The sequence below is a fragment of the Symphalangus syndactylus genome, chromosome X (genome assembly GCF_028878055.3).
Source record: "Symphalangus syndactylus isolate Jambi chromosome X, NHGRI_mSymSyn1-v2.1_pri, whole genome shotgun sequence".
NCBI lineage: Eukaryota > Metazoa > Chordata > Mammalia > Primates > Hylobatidae > Symphalangus > Symphalangus syndactylus.
In genome coordinates, this window is record NC_072447.2 from 69,229,153 (window position 1) to 69,253,187 (window position 24,035).

General features: G+C 38.8%; 1 protein-coding gene across 4 annotated transcripts in view; it reads left to right on the forward strand.

The window, feature by feature from the left end:
- Positions 1-21,313, forward strand: part of KLF8 (KLF transcription factor 8) — a 57,284-nt gene extending 35,971 nt beyond the window's left edge. For 3 of the 4 annotated variants that reach the window (XM_055269455.2, XM_055269458.2, XM_055269457.2), the window contains 3 exons: positions 1,390-1,501; positions 2,192-2,331; positions 14,096-21,313. In XM_055269455.2, the coding sequence (XP_055125430.1) occupies positions 1,390-1,501; positions 2,192-2,331; positions 14,096-14,277 (434 nt within the window). In that variant the 3' untranslated portion in view covers positions 14,278-21,313. The remainder of the gene's footprint in view (positions 1-1,389; positions 1,502-2,191; positions 2,332-14,095) is intronic. The other variant, XM_055269459.2, reaches the window with a different exon arrangement.
- The last annotated feature ends 2,722 nt before the right edge of the window (positions 21,314-24,035 follow it).

Here is a 24,035-nt window from a genome sequence, read left to right on the forward strand (position 1 = left end):
GATCTCTTGAAATGTATTCCTCCTATCTAACTATAATTATAACTATAATTGACCAACACCTCCCCCTCCCCCTCCCCACTAGCCACCCCAGCCTCTGGTAACTACCATTCTACTCTACTTACATGAGATTAACTTTTTTAGATTCCACATATGAGTGAGATCATGCACTCTTTGTCCTTCTGTGCCTGGCATATTTCACTTAACATAATGTCCTCCAGGTTCATCTATGCTCTCACAAATGGCAGGATTTTATTCTTTGTTATAGCTGAATAATATTATATTGTATATATATATGTCACATTTCGTTTATTTATTCATTTGTTGATAGATATTTTAGGTTGGTTCCACATCTTGGCTATTGTGAATAATTCTGCACTAAACAGGGATGTAGATATCTTTTGGGCACATGATTTTATTTCCTTTGGATGGATAACCCAGAAGGGAGATTGCCAGATCCCTTTTCTCCACATACACACCACCACTTACTGTCTTTTGTCTTTTTGATAATAGTCACTCTAACTTAAGTGAGATGGCGTACTACTTTTTGTTTGTTTTCTTATAATGTATACAAAATTGTAGGATACCAATACATGTATATCACATACATGCACAAACATGCACACCACAAGATACATGTTTAAAACTTTTTAGTGAATGATATGCAAAGTATAGAGACAACTCTTTTAACCAAATACTTGTTCCCCACCTTATCACCACCCCCAAGTTTCTTCTCTATAGAAATTTTGAAGGTTTCACTGGGTCTAGGAGACTGTTGACCACCTGATTGAGTTTTGTTAGGAATTAGAAACATCAGTGGTTGATAATAAGGAATATTTGACAGCTTCTCTCAACATAGGTGGGAAGGAAGGTTGTATCAAGCACCTACTAGGTGGTAGGTATATGTTTCATCTCATTGACTCATTTCTGTTTAGGAGCACAAAGGCCAAGGTTGATGTTCTCACATCTGGACTAATCCTAGAATTTGATTTTAGGACAGCCAGGAGCTATTCAGTGAGTTCAATTCAACACACACACACACACACATTGAAACTAACTTTTCAGCAGACCCTGTCCTGGTAGCTGGAGATAGAGAGATGAATCATACCCAGACCATATCCTAGAGATACTCTCATTTGATACCACTCATAGTGGTATCAGAACTCTTCATACTACTCTTACTTTAAAGGCATTTCTGTTCCCTGCTATGCAAAAAAAAATAAAATGTTATTCTCTTACTTCCATGCAAATATACTTCTTTCATCCTGTTTTTTTTTCTTTATTTTTCTATCTTGCTGCCACTTCTTAAGGTGGGACAAACTGGGAATCCTGAAAATGATTAAAGAGGCACATACGTCTTTAGCTAACACTGCTCCCTTTCTTTGCTTTTAGTGAAAGTTGACCCCACCTCCATGTCTCCACTGGAAATTCCAAGTGACAGTGAGGAGAGTACAATTGAGAGTGGATCCTCAGCCTTACAGAGTCTGCAGGGACTACAGCAAGAGTGAGTACTTTTTGTCTTCAAGTCTGTCTTTGTGTGTGTGTGTGTGTGTGTGTGTGTACATTTGCACATATGTATAGGTGGAACTAATGATCAGACACAAGAGTAAGAATTTGAGGACAAGAAATATATGGAGACTGCCTTTCCAGTGAAAGTATATGAGTTTGTGTGCACACATGTGCATGTACATGCATGTTATGGTAGAGCTATGTTCTAACTGTAGATCATCAATTTTTCTTTTGAAAAATCTTCAAATTTCTCATAAAGTGTAGTTATGTACCATTTCTCTCTGTAAGTTTGAAACAGCTTTGTCTTTCAATATTGGAACTAATTGGAAGTAGTTGGCTTGTGTTTAGCAACAACTGTTGTATGAAAAACAAATTTCTTTAAGCAGGAAAATGAAACTTATTGAAGTGAAATGCTCACACTGTTTGGGAACATAACCACTGAAGGAAACACTACCACCTCCCATGCTTTCTCTGAGCACCTACTGAAGGACCTGTACCTACTGAGCAGAATGGCCTAGTTGACAGAATTGTTTTTACTATTCCAATTATTTCTTTTTGGGGGTACCTAGCATTAAATTCGCATAAATTAAAAGCAGATATGAGGTGGCACCAATGAATGTAAATTCATTTTTTTAGCCTTCACTTTAAAGTCACTGTTTGGCTTTATCTCTATTTCTTTGATCAGACCAGCAGCAATGGCCCAAATGCAGGGAGAAGAGTCGCTTGACTTGAAGAGAAGACGGATTCACCAATGTGACTTTGCAGGATGCAGCAAAGTGTACACCAAGAGCTCTCACCTGAAAGCTCACCGCAGAATCCATACAGGTCTGCCCACTCCCATCTCACCCCCAACACACACACACACACACACACACACACACACACACAGACACACACACACACACACACACACGAAAGAGAGAGAGGGGCAGAGAGAGAGAGAGAAAATTTCTGAGAGACAGAGAATGAAGTCTTGAAACAAAGACTGTTGCATTTATACTCGTGGGCTTAGGCTCCATTCATGGTTTTCATCCCTATTTCTTGTCCTTACTCTAAGGCAGATTTTATAAAACCGGCCTAGGAAAACACTAAACTAAATCTGGTGTCTTAACAGTCATCATTCCCAGTGAGCACCTGTGAGTCTTTCTAATTGCAGAGTCAACACTTAAGCAAAGATTAAGGCATTACTCCCTTCCTTACTACCAGGGTCTCACAAGTTTTACTAAGCATGGAAAAGCACAAGAACAATTTAAACTATGTGAAATTAAAGCAGGTTTTAATCCACTAACCATTAACGTGTCTTTGTTCACATTTTAAAAAAAGGTGCACATAAATAAATAAAGCAGACCTGGTAGTGATCCTGTCAAGCTGGACAGCACATACCTGATCTGAAGAAGGAGAGCTGCCACTCAAATCCATGTAGTCAGCCATCAATATTCTTAGGTTCCACATCTGTGGATTCAACCAACCACAAATCAAAAATATTTTTTAAACAACAAAAATAACAATACAATAATAAAAAAATATCAATTTTAAAATACAGTATAACAACTACTTACATAGCATTTACATGGTATCAGGTAACATAAGTACGTCTAGAGATGACTTAAAATATAGGAGAGAATGTGCATAGATTATATGCAAATGCTATGTTATTTTATATCAGGAACTTAAGCATCCATGGATTTCGTTATCCACCCGATGGGTGGGGTTGGGAATGTAGGTGGCTCTGAAATCAATCCCCCATGGATGCTGAGGGACGACTGTATTAGTAAATTTAATTGTCAAAGAAAAGCAAAAAAAAAAATCCAGATTATTATGTGAAATGTCCTTGATTTTGAATGTTGGCATCTAGTTCAAAAATTTTTTATAACCCTAGGAATTCAAAGAAACCTGCCTAGAAGCCAGATGCAGCTTGTCATTTATCATTGCGTCCCCTTTGCCTTGGAGACCCCTTCTCCATAGTGGTTTCCAAGCTCAGAATTGGGACTTAGACACCTTGGACAAGGAGGAAGCCCTCCTTTCTTGTAAACATCTGCTATGTTACATTTGCTGTGTTAGAATTTGTGTAGAAGGACCCAGAGCCCTAGTTGTTTTGCCCAGAGGCTATGAACAGGTGAGTGATAAATGTCTTTTTAGCTCTTTTGCCCATATGCACCACATTTTCTTTATCCATTCATCTGTCGATGGACACCAGTTACTTCCAAATTCTGGCTATTGTGAATACTGCTGCAATAAACATGAGAGTGCAAATATCTCATTGATATACTGATTTCCTTTCTTTTGGATATATAACCAGCAGTGGGATTACTGGATCTTATGATAGCTCTACTTTGTTTTCTGAGAAACCTCCAAATTGTTCTCTATAGTGATTGTACTAATTTACATTCCCACCAACAGTATATGAGGATTCCCTTTTTTCCACATTCTCACCAGCATTTGTTATTACCTGTATTTTGGACAAAAGCCATTTTAACTGAGGTGAGATGTTATCTCATTGTAGTTTTGATTTACATTTCTCTGATTATCAGTGATGTTGAGTACCTTTTCATATGCCTGTTTATCTTTTGATAAATGTCTTTTTAGCTCTTTTGCCCATTTTTAAATTGGATTATTAGATTTTTCTCCTATAGAGTTTTTTGAACTCTTTGTATGTTCTGGTTATGAATCCCTTGTCGATGGGTAGTTTGCAAATATTTTCTCCCATTCTGTGAGTTGTCTCTTCACTTTGTTGATTGTTTCCTTTGCTGTGCAGAAGATTTTTTCAACCTTATGGCACCCCATTTGTCCATTTTTGCTTTGATTGCCTATGCTTGTGGGGTATTGCTCAACAAATCTTCGCCCAGTCCAATGTCCTGGAGAGTTTCCCCAATATTTTCTTGTAATAGTTTCAGATCTTAGACATAAGCATTTAATCCATTTTGATTTGATGTTTGTATATGGTGAGATATAGGGCTCTAGTTTATTCTTTTACCTGTGATATCCAGTTTTCCCAGCACACTTTATTGAAGAGACAGTCCATTCCCCAGTGTATGATCTCAGCACCTGTGTCTAAAATGAGTTCACTATAAATGCATAGATTTATCTCTGGGTTTTCTATTCCATTCCACTGATCTGTGTGTCTGTTATATGCCAGCACCACACTATTTTGATTGCTGTACCTCTGTAGTATAATGTAAAGTCACATAATGTGATTCCTTCAGTTTTATTATTTTTGCTTAAGATAGCTTTGGTTATTCTGGGTTTTTGTGGTTCCATGTAAATTTTGGGTTTTTTTTTTCTATTTATGCAGAGGAATGTCATTAATATTTTGATAGAGATTGCATTAAAATTGTAGATTGCTTTGAGTAGTACAAACATTTTAACAAAATGTATTCTTCCAATCCATGAACATGAAATATCTTTCCTTTCGTTTCTGTCTTCAGTTTCTATCATCAATGTTTTATAGTATATATTGTAGAGATCATTTATTTTCTTGTTTATGTTAATTCCTAGGTATTTCATTTTATTTGGAGCCATTGTAAATGAGATTATTTCTTGATTTTTTTTTCAGAATGTTCATCTGTTGGCATGTAGAAATGTTTTGGATTTTGTATGTCAGTTTTTTATCCTATAACTTTACTAATTTTTTTTATCAATTCTAATAGCTCTTTTTCTGGAGGCTTTAGGTTTTTCCAAATATAAGATTATATCTTCTGCAAACAAGAATAATTTGTCTTTTTCCTTTCCAATTTGGATGCCCTTTAATTCTTTTCTCATCTGACTCCTCTAGGTAGGACTTCCTGTACTATGTTGAATAAAGGTGAAATTGGGCATCCTTGTCATGTTCCCAATCTTAGAGGAAAGTATTTCAGTTTTTCCCCATTTAGTATGATACTTATGGGTCAGTAATTAATGACTTTTATTATGTTGAAGTATGTTTCTCCTATACCCAGTCTTCTGATGATTTTTATTATGAAAAGATGTTGAATTTTATCAAATACTTTTTCAGCATCAATTGAAATGACCAAAAGGTTTTTATTTTTCATTCTGTTGATATGATGTATCACATTAATTGATTTACATATGCTGAACCATCCCCACATCTGTGGGATAAATCCCATTTGGACATGATGAATTATCTTTTTAATGTGTTGCTAGTATTTTGTTGAGGATTTTTGCATCAATATTCATCAGTGATATTGGCCTATGGTTTTCATTTTTTTATGTGTCTTTGTCTGGTTTTGGTATCAGGGTAATACTGGTCTCATAGAATGAGTTCGGAGTATTTCTTCCTGTTCTATTTTTCAAAATAGTTTCAGTAGAATTGATATGAACTAATCTTTAGATATTTGTTAGAATTCGACAGTGAAGCCATCAGGTCCTGGGCTTTCCTTCCTGGGAGACCTCCCCCCCCCGCCCCCGCACCTCACCCCCAAAACCAAGTCTCACTCTGTTGCCCAGGCTGGAGTGCAGTGGCATGATCTCAGCTCACTGCAACCTCCACCTTCTGGGAGAGTTTTAATTATGGCTTTTGTCTCATTACTTGTTGGTTAGTCTGTTCAGGTTTTGGATTTCTTCCTGATTCTGTGTTTTTCCTTGTCCTTAATATTACCAGTGAGTTTTGTACCTTCAGATGATTTCTTATTTCTCATTAATGTCCTTTTCTTTCTGATTGAAGTACTCCCTTTAGCATTTCTTGTAGGATGAGCATGGTATTGATGAAATCCCTCAGCTTTTGTTCATCTGGGAAAGTCTTTGTTTCTCCTTCATGTTTGAAGGATATTTTCACCAGATATACTATTCTAGGGCAAAAGTTTTTTTTTCCTTCAGCATCTTAAATATGTCATGCCACTCTATACTGGCCTTTAAGGTTTCTACTAAAAAGTCTCATCAAAGGTGTTGGAACTCCAGTGTATGTTATTTCTTTCTTTTCTCTTGCTTCTTTTAGGATCCTTTCTTTATCCTTGACCTTTGGGAGTTTAATTATTAAATGCTTTGAGGTGGTCTTCTTTGGGTTAAATTTGCTTGGTGTTCTATAACCTTCTTGTACTTGGATATTAATATCTTTCCCTAGGTTGGGAAGTTCTGTGTTATTGTCCCTTTGAATATTTCTACCCCTATCTCTTTATCTACTTGCTCTTTAAGGCGATAGCTCTTAGATTTGCCTTTTTGAGGCTACTTTCTGGATCCTATAGTTGTTGCTTCATTGTTTTTTATTCTTTTGTCTCCTGTCTATGCATTTTCAAATAGGCTGTCTTCAAGCTCACTAATTTTTTCTTCTGCTTTATTCTATTTAATTGTTTCAATCTCTTTGTTAACTTATGGGATTCTTAATTCCTTCTCTGTATTATCTTGAATTTCTTTGAGTTTCCTCAAAACATATTTTGAATTCTCTTTCTGAATGGACACATATCTCTCCAGGATTGGTCCCTGGTGCCTTATGTGTTTCATTTGGTTTGGTCATGTTTTCCTGGATCGTCTTGATGCTTGTAGATGTTCATTAGTGTCTGGGCATTGAAGAGTTAGGTATTTATTGTAGTCTTCACAGTCTGGGTTGGTTTGTATTCATCCTTCTCAGGAAGTCTTTCCACATATTCAAAGGGGTTGGGTGTTGTGATCTAAGCCATCTCTGCATTAGGGGATGCAGAACCCAAGCCCAGAAGCCCTATGGTTCTTGCAGACTTGTAGAGGTTCCACTTTGATGTTCTTGAATAAGATCCAGAAGAATTTTCTGGATTACCAAGCAGAGACTCTTGTTCTTTTCTTTTACTTTATCCCAGACAAACAGTCTCTCTCTCTCTCTTCCGAGCCACCTAGATCTGCGAGTGGGTTGACACAAGCATCCCTGTGGCTACCACCACTGGGACTGTGCTGGGTCAGGCCTTAAACTAATACAGCACTAGATTTCAGCCAAGACCCGCTGTAACCACTACCTGGCTATTGCCAATATTCATTCAAGGCCCTGGGTCTCTACAATCACCCGTTGGTGAAGCCAGCTGTACCTATGTCTTTTCCTTCAGGGCAGTGAGTTCCCCTAGGCCCTTGGTAGGTCTAGAGATGCCATCTGGAAGCCAGGAACTCGAGTCAAAAACCTTAGAAGTCCACCTGGTGTTCTATTGTACTGTGGCTGAACTGGCACTCAAACCATGAGATACAGTTCTTCCCAGTCTTCCCTTCACTTTCCACAGCCAGAAGAGCCTCACCCCTTGGCTACCACTACTGTAGGCTTACAGGGAGTACTGCCAGGCTACTGCTGATGTTCCCATAAGGCCCAAGGCCTCTTTATTCAGCTTATCGTGAATGCTGCTTGGCCTGGGACTCACGCTTGAGGGCAGTGGGCTCCCCTCTGGCCCTGGGCAGATCCAGAAATGCCATGCAAGAGCATAATCCTGGAACTGGAAACCCCAATATCCTGCTTGTACTCTATCCCTCTGTGGCTAATTGGTATCTAAGGCTCAAGACAAAGGCCCCTTTACTTTTCTTTCCACCTTTCCTAAGCTGGAGTGTCTCCCCATAGCCATCACAGCTTGGGAATGTGCTGAGTCTCATCTGAAGCCAGCAAGTCTCAGAGTCTCATCCTAGGCCCATGGTGTACTACCCGAGTTTTGCCACTGGTTATTCAGGGACCAAGGGCTCTTTAGTCAGTAGGTGATTCGTCCTGCCAGAACTGGGTTCTTCCCTTCAAAGCAACAGCTTCCCTTGTGGCCCAGGGTGTGTCTAGAAATGTCAACCATGAGCTAGGTCCTGGAAAAGAAGCCTCACGACTCTGAATGATGCCCTATCCTACTGTGGCTAAGCTTGTATCCAAGATGCAAGACAAAGTCCTTTTTACTCTGCCCTCACCTCTCCTCAAGTGGGAGAAAGGGGTCTCTTTTGAAGCTGTGAGCTGTGCATCCTAGGGTTGGGGAAGTGGTGGTGCAACCACTGTCTTATCTGATCCAACTGATATCTTAATATGTCATATGCTCCCCGCAAGTCCACCGGCTCTGAGCCCAGTTCATCACTAGGACTCACCTAAGACTTGAAGTCCTTGTGGCCTATACTGCATTTCAAGTTAATTCAAGGCCCCAGAGTACTTTATCTCATAGTGGTGAGTCTTCCCAGAATGCAAGTTCTGACTTCTGGAATGGGTGATTCCCCTCTGGCTCTGACTTGTTTAAACATTCCCTCCATGGGTGGGAGTCAGCAGAGTTCAGCCTAGTTTTGCTTTCTGTTGTGACAAGGCAGCACTGAATTTAATGCAGTGTCTCACAAGTGCTATACTATCCCTGTCTGAAGCACCCAGATTATCTCTCCACACCATGTAGGCACTGCAGAGGGATGGGTGAGGGGTGGTGTTGGTGATTCAAGACTCTTTCCTACCCTCTTTCAGTGCTTCTTTAAACAATATGAAGTTAAAACCAGGTACTGTGAGTGGTCATATGATTTTTCGTTCTTTTTTTTTATTATTATAGTTTAAGTTTTAGGGTACATGTTTACAACTTTCATTCTTATGAAGGTCCTTTTTTGTGTAGATAGTTGTGAAATTGGTGTTCTTGTTGGGGCATGATTGGTAGAACATTCTATTTGGCCCCCTTGCTCTGCCCCTCTTCTCCATTTATTTTTCAATTGTATAAGTTTAAAGGGTACAAGTGCAGTTTTGTTACATGGATATGATACATAGTGATGAAGTCTGAACTTTTAGTGTAACTAAGGAAGTTTTTTAAAGTAGGGAGAATAGTGATCATATGAGAAGGAGCAAGCTATATAAAAAGCATGGCAAAAGACTATTCTTGGCTAGGCAGAGTACAAAACTAGTGAGATGGGAATAAGCTTGCCTTATTCTAATAACTGATACTAGTTCAGCTTAGCTAGGACATATTGAGCGCAGCAGTGGATGGAGAAAGCATTGAGGTGCAAGAGTGGAAGGGGGAAGATCAAAGAGGCTAATGAAGCAATCCAGGCAAAAAATGATGACAGCCCAACTAGTACGTTGCCAGTGGGATGGAGAGAAGGAGGTACATTGATGATTGAGGGGATGTTGGTGACTCTAAGGTTTCTGTTTTGGGTGACTGGGTGAATGGAGGTGCCATTTATAGAGCTAGAGAATTTGCCAATAGTTACACAGGTAGTAAATGGGTAAAGCCCTATAGGATTAGACCTTTGTACCTAACCTAGGTATACCTTTCTCTATTGCTAGTATTCCACAGTTTCCCTGGGACTGAGGCAGCTACAGAAATGCCTGATTCATTGCCCTCCAAAGATTGTGATTCATTGTTAAGGGTCCTAGAGAGTGCTGTCTCTGTCTTTGGTAGCTATTCTTCCAGCAGAGAGCCATGAGACTCTTGCTTATCTGCAAACACCAGGCATGCAGTACAGCACTTCATCTCCCCTGAGTTTGCAATCATACAAAGCAGGAAACACAGATATAACAGTTCTCATTAAACATACTGTGTTCATACTGTCAAGTCCCAGTATATTTATAATGGCATCACCCATCTTCCCAGGCTCTGAATGTATCATTGATTCTTACCATTATCTTTTTTTTTTCCCCAAGTCAGAGTCTCGCTCTGTTTCCAATGCTGGAGTGCAGTAGCACAATCTCGACTCACTGCAGCCTCGCTCTCCCAGGCTCAAGCAATTCTCCCACCTCAACCTCTGGAGTAGCTGGGACTACAGGCACATGCCACCACACCTGGCTAATTTTGTTTATTTTTTTGTAGAAACAAGGTCTCACTATGTTGCCCAGGTTGGTCTCGAACTTCTGGACTCAAGTGATCCTCCCACCTCAGCTTCCCAAATTGGGTGGGATTATAGGCATGAGCCATTAATATTCTCTTATGTCTCGAGTTATTTGTTTCTAAAGTTCTATTATTTCTTTCTAATTTTGAATAGCCTTTTTATTCATAATGGCTAAGGCTATGTATTGTGAAACTAGTGTCTTGATTTGACATCTCAATCTGCTACTCACTGCTGAAAGTTGCTTCACCCCTCTTTACTTCAATTTCCCAATCTTGGAATATTAGTAGTGTAAAATACTTAAAATAGTATCCAGCATATGGCGAATACTCAATAAATGCTAGGTTTTATTAATGTTTTTCTTTCAATTCCAATCTTGCTGTCACCTCCTTAGGTTTTATTCTTATATTTATTATTGATTCTTTCATCAATTCAATGAAAAATTAATTTGAGCTTTATATGCCAGACAAATAGATTACCCAGTAGGCTCCTAGTCATTGTAGTCCACCTTATACAGCATGGGTAAATAATTTTAATGTACAACTTTGACCAAGTCATTCTTGAGTTAAACAGACTAACTTTTAGACTAACTTTTAGTCTGTTTTATTATTGTTTGAAAGTTCTCTATTGTCAATGCATCCCCATTATTGCTCACACCTAGGACAGACTGCTCTCACACACACCCCCTTGGGTATATCATTGCCTTTTATGCTTAAGTCCAAATTCTCTTTTTAAAAATAATCCCAAGTTTTTCATCTGTCTTTTATAATAAGGATCATCTCATAATACTCTTGTAAGGATGTTCCATGCTCCAAGATGGCTGAACCTATATGTACCATTCACTGCACTGCCTTGCCAAGACCTTGCCACCAGCTGCCTGGGTTGCTTTCTTCATCTAAAACCTACCCACACCTCCATATTTGTGCCTTCACAGTAACCCAGAGGTTATTAACTAGCCCTGGAACTTATATCACACTTATTTATTTTTTTGAAACAGAGTCTTGCTCTGTCACCCAGGCTGGAGTACAGTGGTGTGATCTCAGCTCACTGCAACCTCTGCCTCCTGGGTTCAAGCAATTCTCATGCCTCAGCCTCCCAAGCAGCGGGACTACAGGTGCGCACTACCACACCTGGCTAATTTTTGTGTTTTTAGTAGAGACGGGGTTTCACTATGTTGGCCAGGCTGGTCTTGAACTCCTGACCTCAGGTGATCCATGTGCCTCAGCCTCCCAAAGTGCTGGGATTACAGGTGTGAGCCACTGCACCTGCCATGTCACACTTACTATCTTTGTCACATAGTTAATATATATGCTTTATATTATGAATTCTTTCTCTGCATATATACTTTGTTCTTTAATTCAAATGATAAGTTGATGGAGATTACAAGTTGTGTTGTATGATGTTCATTGGCACAAACAGGAGCTTGTTCAATGATAATACAAGGGTAAATGCTTTTGAAATAGGAAAATGGGCCTCACTGCTGAATTCCTTCACAATAATTTGTGTGTTCTAGAAATGAGCTCCGATCACCACAGGGTGTCACTGCTTTACAAGTCAAATTTTCCTCAATTTGTTGAGGTGTATATAGGAATTCTCAGAAGACATTCTTGAGAGATCACAACAAAATGTATAGATAGCAATGTAGCCGTTGGGAGATGTGGAGATGCTATAAAATCACATAGAACAAAAAGGGAAAATTTCATTTACACACTCTAAACATCCCCTGAAATCCTATTCTTCTTCCCTCTGTTAACAATTTGTTATATAGCCTTCCAGATCTTTCCTCCTTGGAGAGAGAGAGAGACAGAGAAGGACAGGCACAAGATTTAGAAAACATAAATGAGATCCTACTCTCCGTGAGCATGTGTGTGTGTGGTTGTTCAGTATCTTTTTTGATTTGATAACATTTCATTGGCCATCTTTTTATCTCATTACATCCAGCTTTATCTCATTCTTCTTAGCAGCTAATGCAGCTATTTCTGAATATTGAAATGATCAGTAATTGATGTCTTTAATTTTCGAAATGTTTGCCTGGGTATAGTCCAAAGCTGTGATTCAGACTGGATTTTATTCTGTTGCTCATTATGTGAACACTATACAGTTAATTAGCAAACACTTGGGAGGGCTGGTAGGTGGTGTGTAGTAAGTTGGAAAACAGTTTATGCAAGCCAGATTGCCACCAGAATTTAGAACAGCATAAAATTAAATGCCCTAGGTAATTTACAGGGAGTAAAGGGGAAAAGACCAAGAGAAAGAGACTGTTAGAATACCAATGCATTTTTGTGTCTGCATTATTGTTTGTTTCTGATTATAAAATAATACATGCTTGTTGTAGAAGATGGGAAACAGAAAAATGTATTAAGAAGAAAGCAAACATTACCCTAATCCTACAACCCAGACTTAACCACAGTTAATATTTATTGTTGCTCATATAGCTTATTTCCTTTCTTAAATTTTTTATTATACGATACAACATTATGATTTTAAAGCATTTAAAACAGTACAAAAGGGTATAAAGTAAAAATGAAAAGTTCTCTTCCCACCATCCCTGGTCCTCACTTTCCACAAAGTCATTCACTGTTAACAGTTTCTCTCATAATGTACATTTAAGCGTATTGATATTGGCTTTATTATGAGTATACAAATGTATGGTGTGTGATCTATATACCATAATGGGGTCATACTGCGTTAATTTTTTATACTACTTTTTTTCCATTTAGCTTTCTATCTTGAGTATACATATCCTATATATAATTCAAATACAACCCAAAGATTCTGGGCATGGAGCTATTTCAAAAAGTTTGGCCTGACACTGCCTCCCATGCCATTACATGCCCTTGAGTTTCTAACCTTACACAAAAGACCTGTAGCCTTAGCTGAGGGCCCTTTCCAGTGAATCACACATTCATCCTGTGTATATGTATGGCTCTTATTTTATTTTATTTTATTTTTTTATTTTATTTTATTTTTTGAGAGGGAGTCTCGCCCTCTCCCAGGCTGGAGTGCAGTGGCGCAATCTCGGCTCACTGCAAGCTCTGCCTCCCGTGTTCACGCCATTCTCCTGCCTCAGCCTCCTGGGTAGCTGGAACTACAGGCGCCCGCCACCACGCCCAGCTTATTTTTTGCATTTTCAGTAGAGACGGGTTTTCACCGTGTTAGCCAGGATGGTCTCAATATCCTGATCTCATGATCCGTCCGCCTCAGCCTCTCAAAGTGCTGGGATTACAGGCATGAGCCACCGTACCGGGCCATATGGCTCTATTTTAGACTGTTTGGTAGGAGATATTAGAGGAACGGATATTATAAAGTGCCAAAGAGCTGAGTTTAGATCCCAGTTGTATTGGTTGCTAGCTATCTTTAAAAAAGAAAATGTTTTGAACAACTTTGTGATATATTTTTATCCTTTAGAGTTGAGAAAACAGAGACCAAGCCAGGGAGAAGTAATTATGTAAGATCACACAGCTAGTTTGTAGTAGAGCCGGATCATACAAAGGCCTATTTGAACAAAAGGCTATGTGCTTCCCACTCTAACATCTTGGCCTTTCTTTAGAACTCCTGTAGGTAACAATGTATTGTATTATTGAAAATCAATGAGAGAGTAGATTTCAAGTGTTCTTACCACAAAAAAAGATAAGTATATAGGTAATATGTATGTTAATTAACTCGACTTAGCCATTCCACAATGTATATACGTCTCAAAACATCATGTTGCACATTTATGCAGTGCTTCTCAATCAATTAATTAACTTAAAAGATTTACAGGCATATGCCTTCAAGGTTATTGCCTAACCTTTTCACTAAAGCCTTGATACGAGTTATGTATTCTATTATCTTTCTAGTATCCAATCATCTCTCTGATTCTCTTTTTTTTGTCACATTCCCTTTTTAGGAGAGAAGCCTTATAAATGCACCTGGGATGGCTGCTCCTGGAAATTTGCTCGCTCAGATGAGCTCACTCGCCATTTCCGCAAGCACACAGGCATCAAGCCTTTTCGGTGCACAGACTGCAACCGCAGCTTTTCTCGTTCTGACCACCTGTCCCTGCATCGCCGTCGCCATGACACCATGTGAGCTGCACAAGTCACACTAGAGAAGCTGCGCTGGTATCTTTCCTGTTCGTGTGCTGAGGTCGGGACAATTTTTTCCTCTTTGACTTCAGCTTGCATATGGGGTTGAAGCAGCCCACTGAGCCAAGTTGAGGAGACTGGAGGAAAAGAGAGCTGGTCTCCCATGGGGCTCTTCATATTCTACCTTCACTTCTCCACTGTCCAGACCCGTTTATTTCAACCTCCACATGGGTTGAATTCCAGTGTGGCACCCATGGCTGCCTTCCCATCCCCCCTGCTCTGAAATAGGACTTTTTTCCTACAGTAACAAAACAGGAATCAAACTCAAGGCTGTGAACAAACATACGCTGCTTTATTCTTTCCAATTTTTCTCTTGTTTTCTAGAACTCTTATCCATATTTTTTTTAAATAAGTACCTAAAAGTGGTTTGATAGTGTCCTAAATGACTTTTTTAACTTCCTAAATGGAAAGAGCATAACAATGTAGTTGATTGGTAAGATTTACAGGGATTTGGTTTCTGAGTTTGAGGCACATTCCCAGTGAATAAGCTGAGTCCCATACCACACTCAAAAGGTTTTAATAAATCTAACCCTATTTCTTCTTAAAGTTTGGTTTTCAGACAGTGCTGGTGCTTCTGCTTCTTAAGTTCATCAAGGGAATGAGGAGTTCTTGTCCTTCTCCTCCTCTTTTTCTTTTTTCCACTTTCTCCTGCAGGATTAAAGATTTTGCTGCACAATTATTATTTGTTAGGTTAAATTTGGACAAATATTCAAAGCACACATAGACATATCAGTAAGGAGAAAAATGTTCCAGGAGAGTAGGTTGGGCAGTGACAGGAACAAACAGACCTAGAATGATCCTGAGAACAAATAGAGGGGTTCATTTACTTGGATAGGATATCAAAAGTGCTGTTAATCACAAACCTCATTCAAATGGCAGGCTGTCGAGACAGTGTCTTGAGGGGCTGGCTGTATTGTTTATTTTTTCATTTACACAAAGAAGCAATTGAGTATATTGCATGATGAGAAATCACACACTAGAGGCACGTTATACAGAAGTAAGGGGTTGGAAAAATGGAATGTTGTTCACTCCATGGAGTTATTGGCATTTGTTCCAATGTTTCAAATGAAACATAAGATGCTTTTCATGAAAACTGACATACAAAAAGCAATTTGATGTTCTGCAACTGCTATGAAAACCTAAGCCATTTATTTTAGCTGTGATAGCAGATTGCATAATATATACTCATTTAGCTGCCCAATCAGATTGTTTTATAATATTACCTGGGGTACAAAATCCTCTGTTCCTGGCCCTGGACCACAGATCTACCTCCACATGGCATATTTCCTTTCCTGGGGTCAGGGGTGGGGGAGGGGGCTTTGCATCACTTGAATTTGGACTCAGCCTCTCTTTTAAAGATTGTCTTTATATTCAACACCTTTTTCTCTTCAACCCTGCTTGAATACTTTAGGTTACTATTTCCTGAGGCTGTCCATTCTCACTAAATTATAGAATTCTAGCACCAAGAAGGGATTCCGTTAACCATCTAGTCCTACCCATCCCTCATATTTTACAGATGAGACAAATACGGGTCAGATTTTTTTCTCCAAATGTTTCTTTGAGCCCTTATACAACTGCACGCTTATTCTCCTAGGGATCACATAATTTTATTTATTTATTTTTTGAGAGACAGTTTCACTCTGTCACCCAGGCTGGAGTGCAGTGGCGTAATCTCAGCTCACTGCAACCTCCGCCTTCTGGGTTCAAGTGATTCTCCTGCCTCAGCCTCCCAAATAGCTTGGATTACAGGTGTGTGCCACCACGCCTGGCTAAGTTTTGTATTATTAATAGAGATGGGGTTTCGCCATGTTGGCCAGGCTGGTCTCAAACTCCTGACCTCAAGTGATGCCCCCACCTCGGCCTCCCAAAGTGCTGGGATTACAGGTGTGAGCCATCACGCTTGGCCAGGATCACATTATTAAACCAAATTAAAGTTTACGTGATTGGTTGAAATATTTGTCTAATTTTATATGTTATTCTTCAGAAAAACTTTAGAACTCAATAATCATTTACAGCTGATTAAATAGCAAGTAAAATGTACTTGTGGTCATTACCATATAACATTAGGCACATGCTTCTAGCACTTCTATAATATCTAGATTTTATTTACCTCATTTTAACTTGCAATGTCTGTCTAGCTCATGAACTCTCCATAAATCCAAGAACTGCCTGTAGTTTTCAAAATGACACGTGGGTTTTTACTGTTATCATTGTTATTTTGATAGGGCTTTTTCCGGATTTTGGGTATACACGTTCCCAACTTGCATAGTAATTGCTAATGCACTAGGCGATATCTAGGGCCAGTCTGTTAAAGGGGACCTCTAATGTAGCTGTAAGACAGATTGGTAAAGATGAACTAACACAAGTTTAAGCTAATAATTCAGTAGTTGATGCAGTATTTCACAGTAGAGCCTGAGCTTACTCATTTTCTTCAAAATTTGGATCCTGATAATCTTTTTTCAGAGTTCAGAACTGAACTGCTCCCCTAAGACCTCAGAATCTTTTGCATTGAGACATATGATCTATTTATAAGTAAAGGTTATCAAATATCTTGTTGAACTAATTAGGTTGATCAAATTAGGATCCCAAATATTGGGGTCCCTGACATCTGAGCCTTTATCTAAAAATGTTTCTGTAACATAATGACAGCTTTTATGTTTGTTAATTGCCTATAGTAAAGAAGCAATTTTAAGCCTATTCTCATTTCCCTCTCCTCTCCAAAAAATGATAAAAGCTTTCCAATTACTTACATATGCTCTAAGAAGTGTCTCAGGATTCATTAACAGAATGTTATAGAGTACAGGAATTCAAATATAGCACAGTACAGAGTTTACCAAAAACACATAAAACTTTGCTAGATAGACAGTGAGGTGGAAAGGAACTAAAATGTATCTCTCTTGAATAGCATTTGGGGTTCAATTGAATTTGTTGTGTTTACAATAGCAAAGCACCTTTAGCCTGGACAGTTGCTTAGGGCATCGATAGGATTGGATAATATTATGGGATTTGTTGCAGCAGAATTCCTCTATCTGATGATCAGCAGTTGAACATAAACTTCATAATTATAGTAAAATTGAGGAAAAACTATGAGTGTGAAGAGTATGAACTGATTGGGTAGATTAGGCAGAGTGCATTATGGGCAAGACAAAGGTTTTCGATATTAACTTCTTTTAAAATAAACTTTTTATTTTCAAACAGTTTCAGATTTACAGAAAAAATGGGAAGCTAGTACAGAGAGGTCTCATTTAGCGCACACCCAGTTTCTCCTATTATTAACATCTCACATTAGTATGTGGTATATTTGTTACAATTAATGAAACACATTGATATGTTAAAATTATTAACTGAAGTCCATACTTTATTCAGGTTTCTTTAGTTTTTACCTAAGATCCTTTTTAAAGAATTGTTTTGGCCAGGCACTGTGGCTCACACCTGTAATCCCAGCACTTTGGGAGGCGGAGACGGGCGGATCACGAAGTCAGGAGTTCGAGACCAGCCTGGACAACATGGTGAAACCCCGTCTCTATTAAAAATACAAAAAATTAGCCAGGTGTAGTGGTGGGTGCCTGTAATCCCAGCTACTTTAGAGGCTGAGGCAGGAAAATTGCTTGAACCTGGGAGGCGGAGGTTGCAGTGAGCCGAGATCATGCCACTGCACTCCAGCCCGGATGACAGAGCGACACTCCATCTCAAAAAAAAAAAAAAATTGTTGCAGCATCTTGTTCAGGATTCCACATTACATTTAGTAGTCATATCTCCTTAGGATCCTTTTGAGTGTGACAGTTTCTCAGACTTTCCTTGTTTTCAGTGATCTTGACAGTTTTGAGAGAGATTTTCCTCAACGGAGATTTGTCAACTGTCTTTCTCATGATTAGACTGAGGTTATGAGTTTTTGAGAGTAGGACCACGGAGAAGTGCCATTTTCATCACATCACACAGGCATACTTTGGAGACAATGCAGATTTGGTTCCAGATCACTGCAATGAAGCAAATATTACAATAAAGCAAGTCACACAAATTTTTTGGTTTCCCAGTGCATATAAAATTTTATGTTTACACTATCCTGTAGTCTGGTAAATGTGCAATAGCATTATGTCTAAAAAACAATGTACATACCTTATTTTAAAATACTTTATTGCTAAAATGTTACTGGCACAAACACGAAGTGAGCACATGCTGTTGGAAAAATGGTGCCAATAGACTTGTTGGTCACAGGGTTGCCACAAACTTTTAATTTGTAAAAAATGCAATATCAGCAAAGTGCAATAAAGTGAAGCACAATAAAACGAGGTATGCCTGTATTTACATGACTCATCACTGTTGTTTAACCTTGATCACCTGGCTGAAATAGTCGTTGTCAGGTTTCTCCCCTGTACTCTTTTCCTCCCCTCCATACTCTACTCTCTGAAAGGAAATCACTATGTGCAGCCCATGCTTCCAGAGTGGTAAGTTATATGCCACACCCTTCAGAGCACGTATCTTACATAAATTATTTGGAATTATTCTCTAAGGGAGATTGTCTCTTCTCCCCCATTTATTTATTTATACAATATTTATATCAGCATGGACTCATGGGTATTTATTTTATACTTTGAGTTATAATCTAATACTACTACTTTATTTTATTGCTCGAATTGTTCCAGCTTTGGCCTTTGGGAGCTCTTTTGGGTGATTTTCAAGTCCTTTTGACACACCCCCATCATTTTTTTTAGCACGTCCTTGCTTTCTGCCACTGCAAGATGTTCCAGGCTCATCTTGTATATTTTGTGGCCTATTCCTATAATCAGCCATTTCTTCAAGAAGTCCTGGTTTCTTTTACTGGAAAATTGTATTAGAAACCAATATCTGGGCATTAGGTATGCTCACTGTTACTGGGCTATTGTTGCTTCTAGGGCGTCTCAGCTAACAGAGCAAGGAAACATATGTGTGTATACTATCCTATGTATATGCACATTCTATAAATATTTCTATATGTAATCACCCAGATTTTTATTTAGCTAAACATGAGTTCATATTGATGTTTTCAACTCTAACCTGTTACCACGTGAATCATTCTAGCTTCTTCCTGTTAGTTACATGAAGCCTCCCACACTAATACTGAGAAACCTGGCTCTCAACCTCTGTCATCTATTTACTTAATTTTTCAAATTCAGTGTGCACATATAGCAGTATCTGAATTGTTAACCTGTATACCTATGGGAAACAACTTTATCAACTACAGCACAGTGTGTATGTACATAAAAATAGTAATATTTTTAGAACTTCAACAGCTCTTTGAAACAAAGTGGTCTGCAAAATTCTGGAATTAGGGATTTCTGTGATCTGAGTTCCAAGATTCTGGGGTCTATCCTGCCCCCAAAAACTTTTTTCATGAACCAAACCATCAAGAATGTACCTAACCTTAAATAAGCCAAGGGAAGTTACTGATCCTCCACAGTTTGCTAATTCTTGTATGAGGTACTATAGAGGGATGGATATAGGAGGAACTGGGTGGGCCAAATTTAAATAAACACATAGCACTATATTTTCTCACTGTTAAATATGGCTCTCTGACAACAGTGATGATACCCTGAGTTACCTCTCTTCTGTATTTTCCCAGGTCTCACTTGGTTGACCTTAGGCAAGTCATATCACCTCTCTGTGCCTCAATTAATCCATTTGCAAAATGGGGATCTCAATATCTACCTCACAGGAATGTTGTGAGGCTTCTCATAAATTGATTTTGGCAAAAATGATGAAAGATCTTTAAGTGAACAACCAAGTATTATAACCATTGTTATAATGATAGTTACAGTACCTTATATTTACCTTATGTAAAAGAGAAGATTAGGCTTCCTAGGTGATAAACAGATAAATTTGAGTAAGAAGGATAATTAAAGAGTGGCCACTGGAAGCAATATTATTTATTCTCTTACTTTCACTTTCCCTATATCTTCTTTGTTACTAACAATAGGATTATCATCTGTTTCCATACTTGAAATGTATTAGGACCTAAAGGAAGAGGTAGGCAAAATTCATTGCTTCAGAAGCTGTATTCTTCCCCCTTTGTAACTCTGCTTGGACCACATTCCATGTCACATTCTCAGAAGCACAAAGGCAATTTTCCAGAGCCCTTTAAGCTTTGGCCAGTTCAGTTTCACCACTTATATTTTCTGTTTCCCAACTTACTTTACTCTGAATAGTATAGGTAGGAGAAGGGAAGTTGGGTAGGGTGGTTGGGGGTGGGAGTGGGTTGGAAGAGGATGGGATTTATACCAGTGGCAGGATATTTCTTTGTTTTCCAAACACTGGTTTTAATCTCCATTTCCTTTTCTGGTGTTGGGGTGGGGTCAGGGGAAGAGATACTATTTTGTTAACTGTTAAAAGCTCTCCTTCCTTTCCTAGAGTCGCTACAAGTAGCTGTGTTGGACATTACTTTATAACGATGCTGTATGCAGTGCTGTTTTCATTGTATCACAGAATTAAAAGGGTAAGAGAGTTCCTAGTGGTGTCCATCCCTGTTTTTTGACAGGCAGTCACACAGGTGAGCAGTGCCAGAAACTGGTTCTCTTTTTTGTGTTGGGGAAAGGAGCCTGCAGTGAAAGGATCAGCTGGATTTTTTGTCATTGTTAGTTTGTTTAAATAAATTATAAGACAGTATATTAAGCTTTAGTCACTGTAACTCTTATGTTTGTGCCTCATTATTTTAGTGCTTTAGAGAAACACCTTGTTTTTCCTCTACTTTATACTAGTTCTTGCTCCAGAGGCATGGCTTTGAGGCTAGAATCATGAGCAATCTCTCATAAACAAGTCTGTTATGCACCTGGAGATACTCAAGATTTGCCTCTGTTAGCATGGCCACTTAGAGATTACTCTGTTCTACTTCAGAGACTCTCCACTATGGCATCCATGCAGGGTGTGTGCTTGGATACTAAGCAATCTTGTTCAGTATAATTATTGTACTTTTTTATTAATAAAAAGATCTTAAACTTCAGAAATCATGGCTGTTTTCTTGACTTTGTCTCCAATCTCTGTTTCTTCAGCATGACATGAGTAGATCACTTTTTTCCCCCTAGCTGGGTAAAGTTGTGATGAAACTACTATGTAGTATCATGGGATAAAAAAGGAAGCCAGGTTGTCTTAAACATGACAGTTTCTCTGTTTAATCATATAAGGTCCTCCTCATTTTGGGGAATCTATTCAGCCGTGTCCCTGAATGGAGCTTCGTGAAGGCTTTGTGCTCCTTTTGTGTATTTCCTACAAAGGATTTGATAAGAGTTTGTGGTATACAGACTCAGCTGGCTAGATTTTCTTGCTCAGCTCTGTTCTCCTCACTATTTTGTTTGTGTTTTCCTAAGATGTAAGGAGGGAAAGGAGGGTGTTGGGACAGCTTTAAACCTCAAAGCCACTGCAGTAAAAATTCTAGGCCTGAGTGAAGATGTGGAAGTTGCCTCACTGTTCAGAGAAACTCTGGGAGAAAAGTAGAAAGAGGGAAATTCTGTGCTGGAGATTGAGGCCAAGAGCAGGAAGAACAAATTGAAAAGTGACTGTTCCTGGGCTGGCAGAATGATATTTTCAGTAAAAATGATAAAAACAAGAAATCTCACCATTTTTTTTTTACTCATTTCTTTATTCTAAGAGCCAGTGTCATCCCTTTGGGCTATAGGCATTCTCAATTCAGTGCTAGCAGTATTGACTAAAAACCTACCAATAGGGAATTGAACAATGAGAACTCATGGACACAGGAAGGGGAACATCACACTCCGGGGACTGTTGTGGGGTGGGGGGAGGGGGAGGGACAGCATTAGGAGATATACCTAATGCTAAATGACGAGTTACTGGGTGCAGCAAAACAACATGGCACATGGATACATCTGTAACAAACCTGCACATTGTGCACATGTACCCTAAAACCTAAAGTATAATAAAAAAATAAAAATAAAAATAAACATACCAATAATCCAGTCTCCTTTCTGGTTGCTATGGAGAAGAATAAAACCCAGCTCCTGCTCTAAAGAAATTCACTCCCTAGCGGAAGAGAACAGCATGTGAAGAAACACAGTAGTTTTTTAAGTGTTATCTTGGAGATAAGTTTAATATTTCCAAAGATTAAAAACGTGTGAACAATGAAAGATACCATGAACAAAATTTAAAAATAGCTGCATATATAATGCAGGATTTCTATTCAGAATGTGTTTTTTAAAACCCTACAAACCAATAAGAAAAATACAATATACAGGATATTATCCAGGAGAACTTCCCCAATCTAGCAAGGCAGGCCAACATTCAAATTCAGGAAATACAGAGAACGCCACAAAGATACTCCTCGAGAAGAGCAACTCCAAGACACATAATTGTCAGATTCACCACAGTTGAAATGAAGGAAAAAATGTTAAGGGCAGGCAGAGAGAAAGGTCAAGTTGCCCACAAAGGGAAGCCCATCAGACTAACAGCTGATCTCTCGACAGAAACTCCACAAGCCAGAAGAGAGTGGGGGCCAATATTCAACATTCTTAAAGAAAAGAATTTTCAACCCAGAATTTCATATCCAGCCAAACTAAGCTTCATAAGTGAAGGAGAAATAAAATCCTTTACAGACAAGCAAATGCTGAGAGATTTTGTCACCACCAGGCCTGCCCTAAAAGAGCTCCTGAAGGAAGCACTAAACATGGAAAGGAAAAACTTGTACCAGCCACTGCAAAAACATGCCAAACTGTAAAGACCATCGAGGCTAGGAAGAAACTGCATCAACTAATGAGCCAAATAGCCAGCTAACATCATAATGACAGGATCAAATTCACACATAGTCATATTAACCTTAAATGTAAATGGGCTAAATGCTCCAATTAAAAGACACAGTCTGGCAAATTGGATAAAGACTCAAGACCCATCAGTGTGCTGTATTCAGGAAACCCATCTAACATGCAGAGACAGATATAGGCTCAAAATAAAGGGAGGGAGGAAGATCTACCAAGCAAATGGAAAACAAAAAAAGGCAGGGGTTGCAATCTAGCCTCTCATAAAACAGACTTTAAACCAACAAAGATCAAAAGAGACAAAGAAGGCCATTACATAATGGTAAAGGGATCAATTCAACAAGAAGAGCTAACTATCCTAAAAATATATGCACCCAATACAGGAGCACCCAGATTCATAAAGCAAGTCCTTAGAGACCTACAGAGAGACTTAGACACCCACACAATAATAATGGGAGACTTTAACACCCCACTGTCAACATTAGACAGATCAACGAGACAGAAAGTTAACAAGGATATCCAGGAATTGAACTCAGCTCTGCAAAAAGTGGACCTAATAGACATCTACAGAACTCTCCACCCCAAATCAACAGAATATACATTCTTCTCAGCACCACACTGCACTTATTCCAAAATTCACTACATAGTTGGAAGTAAAGCACTCCTCAGCAAATGTAAAAGAACAGAAATTATAACAAACTGTCTCTCAGACCACAGTGCATTCAAACTAGAACTCAGGATTAAGAAACTCACTCAAAACCACTCAACTACATGGAAACTAAACAACCTGCTCCTGAAGGACTACTGGGTAAAGAATGAAATGAAGGCAGAAATAAAGATGTTCTTTGAAACCAATGAGAACAAAGACACACCATAACAGAATCTCTGGGACACATTCAAAGTAGTGTGTAGAGGGAAATTTATAGCACTAAATGCCCACAAGAGAAAGCAGGAAAGATCTAAAATT